This window comes from Dendronephthya gigantea, unplaced genomic scaffold, assembly GCF_004324835.1.
Source record: "Dendronephthya gigantea isolate DGI-Jeju-01 unplaced genomic scaffold, DenGig_1.0 001031F, whole genome shotgun sequence".
Lineage (NCBI taxonomy): Eukaryota > Metazoa > Cnidaria > Anthozoa > Malacalcyonacea > Nephtheidae > Dendronephthya > Dendronephthya gigantea.
Genome location: NW_021164041.1, coordinates 2,904 through 12,554, shown reverse-complemented (window position 1 = coordinate 12,554; position 9,651 = coordinate 2,904). Strand labels below are relative to the sequence as shown.

At 35.7% G+C, this 9,651-nt stretch overlaps 1 protein-coding gene across 1 annotated transcript; it reads left to right on the top strand.

The window, feature by feature from the left end:
- The first annotated feature begins 723 nt into the window (after positions 1-723).
- Positions 724-2,024, top strand: LOC114544900. The gene is made up of 3 exons (XM_028563391.1): positions 724-763; positions 880-1,010; positions 1,531-2,024. Exons 2-3 carry the CDS (start codon positions 906-908, stop codon positions 1,954-1,956), a joined length of 531 nt encoding a protein of 176 aa, XP_028419192.1. The 5' UTR covers positions 724-763; positions 880-905; the 3' UTR covers positions 1,957-2,024.
- Positions 2,025-9,651: the final 7,627 nt, after the last annotated feature.

Genomic DNA, 9,651 nt, shown 5'->3' with positions numbered 1-9,651 from the left:
GCAGTGAGCAATAAAACTTGCCTAAATTATATTTATTCATGACACAACGAAGTTTCGATAGACCGGCTCTTGACCGGAAATTGAATAGACGTTATGCGCTATAATCTAATTTTAGATATAGAAGCAACAAGAAGGAATTATATTACGAATAGAGAAAAATCCATTTAATAACGTGATTTGCTTTTCTAATGTAAACATGCTAATGCTTCAAACAAACTTTATTTTTCAAGTCTGATGGAACAACTTGCAGCAAGTCTGTGAGCACATCAATGTTGATGCAAGTCGAGAAAATCAGACTCGCGGCAAGTTGTTCAAACAATTTGCAGCATGGTTGTGGCTAACAAGTCCGGACAAGTTACATACCTTATCGTCCATTAGGTATAAAGGCCACAATTATTAGTCCATTTGTCCAGTTATGCTCTTTGTTGTAATATTACTGCAATTTTCCCTAGTTATTACATGCTTAAACGGAAAGACAATTCAATCTTTCAAACTTCCGTTGGGAGGTCCATAAATATTATGTGCATGGTTAATTCCGTTGTCACAGTATAGATCAAGGTTGACATCTGCAGGGTACAGTTAAGCTAGTATATTAGAAATTTCTTCATTTAAACAGTAACTCAAACGTCCATCTTTATATAATTGCTATTGTGTCATGTTTGATTTATCTCATATATAATACGAATTTATAAGTGAGTTAATTTTATATCTTGCAGGTTTTAATATACGTGGAAACGTGTCGCCATTTGATACTCGTGACTTGGTAAGTGAATATAATCATTTCTGTGCGCTTATAAGATGTTTGATAGACTATAGTGCTTTAAATGTGTATATATAATGGCTGTAAAACTAATTCAGAATTTTTTTGTCGCTTCCTAGAAACAAAATATCATCAAAGCGGTAAAATGAGTGGTAAAATTCATATCTCACTTTTGCTTGTGCTGCTTGCGTCTACAACTGTATTCGGGTGTTGGGGTGGTAGACGTCGTGGAAGCAGTAGCACTAGTGTTGTAAGTAGTGGTAATCAAGCTTTAAATTTGACTACGACTCCCGCTACGGCTACGAAATTCGTGATATTGACGTGGTATTCGTGATATTACGTAGTGACAACAGAGACTCGCCCATGCATTTGACTGTGATTTTGAGAAAGCTTCGTAGTCTTCACTGCCTGAGAACAGTTTTTAATGACCGTGGCTTTAAGTATGTGTATTTTTTTTCATTTCTAGGCGTAAAAATATTAAACAGTATACGCATTTATAATATATTAGGCGCCGAGGTTTTGCAGCTTAGCACAGCTGCACGCTACGTTGATGAATCTCGTATACTGTTACCGTACCCTAGCGGGAATATATATATATAAAAATATATATATATATATATATATATATATATATATATATATATATATATATATATATATATATATATATATATATATATATATATATATATATATATATATATATATATATATATATATATATGCGAGCGTTTTCACATGCACCTTCCATGTCTATATTTATATTTCAGGCCGACATGAGAAAAAAAATTGCACAAAAAGCTGAGAGTTACGTTGGTTCAACGCGATGGTGTTATTCATGTTCATCAGGCCATGGAGCAAACACCGACAAGTGCAATTATTTTGTTTACGACGTTGGACGTGAAGCTGGCGCAAAAATGCCAGTGCGTACATTTTCTTGGAGAGGTGGACCTGTTGGGGCTGGTAGAGGTGGATGGGGAACAGCATCGTCGCTAGACTACTGGACCCGTGTTTCATCTCCACAGCGGGGAGATATTGTTTCGGCGCATTCAAGAGGCACTTATCATGTTGGCATCTACGTTGCTTATCGTACAACAGTGTCGGCTAATAGTCATAATGTTGGAAAGAATTGCTGGCCTTGGGGTAGTTACCAGTCTGACTACGCTGATCACGTTTATTGGCGCTACACTGGTTGATTTTAACTGAGCATGAAACCGAATCATGATTTTTTTGACATTTTTTAGCGATATATATAGAACTAATACGAGTGCATGCATGTGTGATAAAATAAACAATTTTTCACTATAACGTTATAATTATGTAGGTGTGAAACGAGGGGAGAATTCCTCCACCGTTCGTTAGAGCGGTTTTCTTTAAAGTTGAATTGTGTGTTTTTAATGTATCTTTCCTAGAATTAATAAGTTATGCATAATTGCGTAGAATGTTCGTTATAATAAATCAACTTTGCTCCTAAAATACGAATAAACATGTCCATTTTATATTGATCTAGTTAGGGTAACTATTCGACTTAGTCCATATTTTTATGATCATTTTATCCACACTGCGGGTTGAAATTCCGAAGGAAGTTAGAATATTTTACTCCTCGCGAACACTCGTAGTCTTTGAAGCGTGAAATGTTGAGGCCAATCTCACTAAATTAGGCCTGTGTTAGACGTCGCATTTTAGTCGCGTCGAATGCAATTCAAACAATAGATAATGCATGAGATGATAAAACTCATTAAACTTCATTATCATCTTATTATCTATTGTTTGAATTGCATTCGACGCGACTAAAATGCGACGTCTAACACAGGCCTTAGCCGAATACTTGATTTGGTAAATATGGGATGGTATGGTAAATATCTGTTGCATATACTTAGCGGATTTAATCATAGATCTTTACTCTACCGTTTTGCAACTAAATATATACCAACAGAATCAAACTAAGAAGTTATAAACAACGATATCAAACTAAGTCAATGCACTACCTCTATTTCTATCACACTGTTATGGCCTTGTAGGGTCTGGAAACCCCCACAATGGCTTAATTAACAATTGGCGTCAGCGTCCATGGCCACCCGGCACCTCGTGTCCTTCCTTTCCCACAACTAAACACAAATCAACATCCAACCCTAGTCAAAGCTACCAGGGCTTTACCTGCATGTATAAATTTAAACACTGTGATTGTGTTTGTAAATTGTGTGTGTAGAAAATGTGTTTTTAATTAAGTATCTATTCTAGACATATTTTTAAGTAACTATTCTTCGAACACTTGAAATTCTTCGAACATTTTTCGAAAATATAAAAATGATCGTTTATAAGCTTCAGTCTATGTTAGATACTTTCGCTTTTGGTTTAATGTTGCGCACTTCGGTCAATTTTACATGACTGTCTTTTTCGTAAGAATTCATATAGTCCGTTGTGCTATCTCTGTATTCATGTATTTCTGTCTTGAAGTGTTCTCATTGTTCACTTGACTGGTGATTGACCCTTATTATTGTCTTGTATTGGTTTCAGCGTTTTTTGTTTGGTAAATGTAGCTATATCAGGGCGGTTTTCTTGGACTGAATTCTTCACAACATTATACTGTGTGTGAAAAGCTTGCTGGTAGTTGTGTTTAGACACTTTATTGGTGACAATAGTCATATATTGCCGTACTAAAATTGAAACAGTTTATTAAGATTGCATTCTTTCAATTTTATTCGTTTATGATTCTGTAATTGTTATTCCTTCTGTTGTAAATTGTTTTAAAAAAGGAGATTACTTAAGACTTGAGTGGCACTGCAGGTGAATTGCGTTACAGGTGGGATTATAATACAAACTGAAATGTTACAGTCAATTATAGCTATCGAGCCTTCCTGTGTCAAGCTGTGCTACAAAAACAATCACTGATAAATACAAGTTCCTGTTTCTCAGTAGATCAAAGTTATCTTAGTCTTAGAGATACCACAAGACTGCCAATAAGCGCTTAGCTAATGATTAAAAAAGATGACGTTACCTCATAGGCGGATCGAGTGGCCGGCGGATAGTTCTCTCAAAATTTCGTATGAATTCATATCAAACTCATTTGCTGTGAAACCGGCGAACATTTGCTTAGGCATTTGCTAGTTTTCCGAAATTATTAATTGTGCAAAGACCAGAAAGGGTGAAGAAAATCCATAAACTATGTTAAAACATAAAATATCATAGCTCACTTACTTGTTGATTTTAAACGTGTAAACAGAAATTAAGAAATCCTGAAAAATTAACCTATTTTTGCACTACTGTAGAATGCAAGTTTTTTGAATGCAAAATACAGCCATCGAAGTTGGCAAATTTTGTATAGTTTTGTATTATGGCCGGAAATGTGTCCCTAAATTAGTTACACACTTCCGCCCGTATATAATATAAAAGTATAAAAAATTTGCCAACGTGGCATGGCTATATTCTCCCTACCTCATCCGCAGGCCCTTTTCGGGCGAATATGGCGGGCGGTGATATTTTGCGGGTAGGATTTTCCAAAATCGCCCGAAATGCCCAAATCGCCCGAAATGCTCCCTAGCGCCTGCGGAGGAGGTAGATATTTTCCCGACTTTAAAATATTTTACAACCAAACTTGGCAATTTTACTAATTTCAGTGTGCTCTTTCTAACTGTGATAATTTATTTCCATTCATCAGAAGTGGTTTTGATCCAACAACTTGGATGGAGTGAACAGACCTTTATCGGACCTAATATATGGCAAAAATATATAGTTTCCCCGTTGATTTCGGCATTATTTATTTTGTTTCTAAGTCAAGATTTCAAGTTGTGTCGGATCTCTACTCTAGAGTTAGAAATCGTCAGACGAAATTTGTAGCTTTCATGACGTATAGATTTTCCATATTTACCTCGGCAATTTTTCTCGATTAAATACTTCTTTCGTGTATAACCAGCATTAGCTATAGCTATATTGTGTAAAGAGCCGGATATGAATAGAACAAAACTCTTTATAAAGCATTTTGAGCTATTAATATATTAATATATACCACCAACATGGCCGCATTACAATACATATAGGCACGCAATTTCGTTAAATATATTAGGCAGGGATTGTTTTGAAGTTTACTATGGTAGCCGATCAACTAGATTGGTCAAACACAATAGATTCAGCATAATAAATTGTAAATGTAAAAATTATCAATTTTTTAATTAATTATTTTTCAGTCATGTTATTCTGAATAGTTGGTTAGTTGTATGCGATTACTGGTAATATATTATTCAATTAACTTTATTCAATATTAACGTCTAACTTGTAGTGCGTGAATTCAAACACGTTGTCTGTTAGTTTAATTGTTTCCAAACGTTACTAATTTGGTAAGTTTACACTTTTCATTCCTGTGAGCATCATTTAAATATCTGACACCTACAACTGTTAATATATTAAGAGCTATGTCTAGCTTAATAAGAGTGCAATTGCCAGTTATTAGAGCATCCCCTAAATATCTTGCACCGTCATCAGTTAGTTTGTTCTGAGACAAGTTCGCAGTTTTCACTCCTCAAAGCATCACTTAAATACCTAGCACCGTTATCAGTTAGTTCGTTCCCAGCCACGTTTAATTCCGTAAGTTTGCAGTTTTCACTCTTCAAAGCATCACTTAAATATCTTGCACCGTTATTAGTTATTTTGTTTCCAGCCAGGTTTAATGCAGTAAGTTTGCAGTTTTCACTCTTAAGAGTGTCACTTAAATATCTAGCACCTTCATCAGTTAGTTCGTTTCCAGCCACGTTTAATTCAGTAAGTTTAACGTTTTCACTCTTCAGAGCATCGGCTAAATATTTAGCAGCGTCATCAGTTAGTTTGTTTCCAGACATGTCTAGTTTTGCAAGTTTACAGTTTCCGTTCTTCAGAGCTGCGCTTAAATTTCTAGCACCGACATCTGTCAGTTTGTTTGTAGCTAATGCTAGGTTGTTAAGGTTGCAATTGACATTCTTCAGCGCATCACTTAAATCAACAACACTGTTATCGTTTAGTTGGTTATGAAACAAGTGTAATTCAGTAAGTTTGCTGATGCTACTAGTTTTGATCAGCAACTTTGTGGCCAATTCGTGAACAATTAAATGGTCCATTCTACAGCGAATGATCGTAAGCTTCTTCAATTTCTTTATGCGACTTAGAAATTCGAAGAAAGCAACAGATTCCACAGGCGCAATATCAAAATCTTCCAAACAGAATTCCTTATTCTCTTTCTCATCTTTAACTTCACAAGCAAATGATGCAATTGAATCCATGATATCAACTTCCTGCATTTCATAAACACACCTTATCAGAAGAAATATGTCTTTATTATCCTCGCCCATTCGTCCTCTTTTTTTCATGGATGCTTTAAATCTAAACAAGAACAATATTTCGAAAACCTCAATTATTATTATTAATAAACATCTCTCCTATTATTAAACTTGAATTGTACTCGCCATCGCATAATTACCCACATTAATTACCAATCTTCATGAAAATAGTTTAAGCAGGGACCAGGGGCCGGTTGTTCGAAATGTTGATAAAGTTATCCACTGGAGTTATCTCACATTATCCACCGTTAAAGTTATCTCCAGTCAGTGGATAACTTTATCCACCTTTCGAACAACTAGCCCCAGTTGTATAAAAGACTAATTAACCTTTAATTGTAGTTAAGGGCAGAATTGGCCAATCAGAGCCGTCAGGTATTTTTCAGTTAACGAGGAATTAACTATTAGTTAACTATTCAAAATGTAAGGGTAAATCGATTATGATTTTTGACACAGAGCATTGCAATTCAACCACTGACGGATTTCAGTGCCCCAAATTCGGACATGTTTTTTCAAGAGCATGTGCAAAAAAGTTACGAGGTGCAAAAATTATTTTACCGACATAAATCTTAGTGCATGGCGACACGTCAAATTATGCGAAGAACATAAATAACAAAACAGTTGTAAAAATAGTTATAAAAAATAGTTATTTATTTACGAACCTCTGGCAAAACCATTGTGTAACGCTTTTCCATGTTAACTTTTGAGCTCTTTCCAAGTTTAAACGTTTCGTTCTTCTGTTAATTGGAAAACATTTTCGTATAATCATATGATTATCCGTTCTGTCCGACGGATTTGTCGAAATTGTGGTGAACATATGTCAAGATAGTTGATCTAGTAAAATGTTTATGTACGTGCATGGGTGCAGTAAACAATAACCGATTTGAACACGCAAATGGTGACAAATTTCACATAAACAGATATAGTTTGTGCATGACAATTACGAAAAATTGAAAGTCTTTAATAATATATAAACCTTAAAGAGGATTCCCCATCGAAATTTGACGTAATATACCTAAAGAACGGGGTTTATTATTTGACATACCTTTGTTCCTCCAGTTGTTTCAATTTATCTCCAATCAATCCAGCAACAAACAAGATCACTAAATGCCACCTGGGTTTGCCAATGTGCTGAGATAAAAATGATTCAACATTTTCGATATCATCAACGACGTGTTGTGCTGCAAGAAACTCTTGAATTGTAAGATGAAGAAAACAAAATATGTGCCGATCTGTGTCTTTCAACTTATTAAGTAAACCACATTTTGACAGTTCGGTAACAAACTCATCATCACTCTCAAACACGAATATCAACTGGTCCCTCATCATTCCCTTCATGGCAATTCCTTTATGTTTGTCCAAGTCGTTCTGAAGTTGTTCAGGGAGCTTTGCAATGATATAATCCTTTGGAATTGGTTTGTCCTTGAATCTCAAGTGGTGTCTGAACAGTAAAATCTTTACAGCTCTATTATACAACTCTGTAATTGTGCTTGGGACATCGCTATGATTTCTTGCCTCCTCCCCCTGATTCACTCCAATGCTTTTCTTAAGTGTTAAACAAACGATATATGAGTTAACGGGTATGTAGCATAAGCTTAAAAGCTCTGGTGACTGCTTGATCAAGTTCCAAATGTCTGAACTTTCTTGCAAGTGACCGCGGCAAAACTTTGTCACATAGTCTTTTATTTGTTCTTCGTAAAATCCTAGAATTTCAGCCTTTCGGTCAAATGGCATGTGCTGATAAATGCTCTCTGCCGTGGTCGAGACGTGGTTAAAACTGTAACTCCAGGCAATAGCTGACCTTTCAAAAGCTGTTTAAAGATCAAAAGTATATGCTTCTCTTCATTGTGACTAGCGACAGTGTTTACCTCGTTTAAATACTGTTCATCAACTATAAGTTCGTCTAAACCGTCAAAAATTAAAACAGCTTTACTTGGCATCAAACAAATGTATTCATAGATTGCATTAAAATCAGCCAATGATACATCGAATCCATCAGCATGGCGTAGTGCTTCTCGGAGACTTGTCTTCCCATTAGTCATGTTGAATGTACGAAATCTTATTAAAAATAATATTTTATCATGCCAGAATTCAAATGGGTTTTTTTGCCAATGATGTAATATCTTTTCCGTCAAGAGAGTTTTGCCGATACCTGGACGGCCAACCACGAGTATAGCCTTCGGCATAGGGCCTTGTTCCGAATTAGCTTTGAATAAATCTTCTGTTTCCTCCAAAATAGTTACATTACCTGCGGGTTTGAGGTGTGACTTGTACGTCTCGTGTCTATCTTCAAACTGTTTTCTGAACTTGTAGGTCATTTCTCTTCCTTCTTGAATAATCACATTAATATACATCTCCTCCAGTTTTCGACGTCCCAAATCTTCCTCGCCAAAATTATCATGCAAATAAAATATATCCTCGGACATATTCTCTCTGATAATTTTTATCAATTTTCGTATTCTTTTACTCTTTCTCAAAAGGTAGAAACAACAAAACTCTCTGTCAGTTAGTAGATTTTCATCATTCCATGCTGACCACAGCAAATAAACAAGCTCAACGAACGCTATGATGCCAACAAGAAAATCTACAGTTACAACAACAAGAGCTACGTTTTCATTTTTGCTGGCCATGCGATTAATGCATTCCACAGTTGAAAAGTTAGTACTTTGCCTTTGGGTGAAATTCAGCCTGGAAGAGCTTGTGGTTTTAGCTGGCAACTAGCATTGATATTGCAACGGAAAATTTGATGACGATAACAGCACAACTGCAAAGACTGCCAATGGTATTATACGAGAAATAATCAAATGTATGACATAACTTGTGAATACCATACAACCACGAGCCGAAATTTGATGCGCCATAGGGTCCAAAGCTGCTGGCGAAATTCCCAAAATTTGCGACTGACCTTCTTCTTCTTCGCTATTTATTGTTGGACGAAGGTTTACAAAAATTTCAACGCGATGTTTAACTGAATAAGCGTAAAGGATACTCAGTAAGAGTACAAACCCAAAATTCAGCACAAACAGGAGATGAAGTGGCACGGAAGGATGATATTCTCGCGAGTATTTGAGAAAACATTGCGTCTCGATATACTTCTGTGTTGATAAATCGTTCGCGAGAGTCTTGTCTGAGTTACATTGCAACGTCGCTTTGGACTCTGCGATTCCAATAACAACAACACCAATTATTAGAAATATAATAAGAGGAACAAAACCAAACCTATTGTAGCTTTTATGAGGGATAAATTTTATATAACGTTCCATGTTTACGCGAGTAATACTTGTTATCGACGATAGCGGGACATATTCCAAGTATAAATTTTTGTTGATCTTTGAAATTAAAATTAGCAATAACTACAAGGTGTGAAAAAATGCCCACTCGAAATTTCCCACGAAACCTGGAACTCTTTTTCTAACCCGGGCTGGTTTTCACGCTGCTTTTACAATTCGTCATAACTCTTTGTAATTTGTTGTTATGCGAAATCTGAGATACGAAAACCGAATTAAGACATAGGCCTGGCCAATACATTTGAATTACGAAGTATAATTCATATGAAATCCAGACTTTACACTAACGTCTTTTAAAAAA

Excerpts from the sequence above, each read along its gene's own strand:
- LOC114544900 (XM_028563391.1), top strand. The coding sequence starts at position 906 with ATGAGTGGTAAAATTCATATCTCACTTTTGCTTGTGCTGCTTGCGTCT. Across the intron at positions 1,011-1,530 it reads GAAGCAGTAGCACTAGTGTT|GCCGACATGAGAAAAAAAAT; the intron begins GTAAGTAGTGGT and ends TTTATATTTCAG.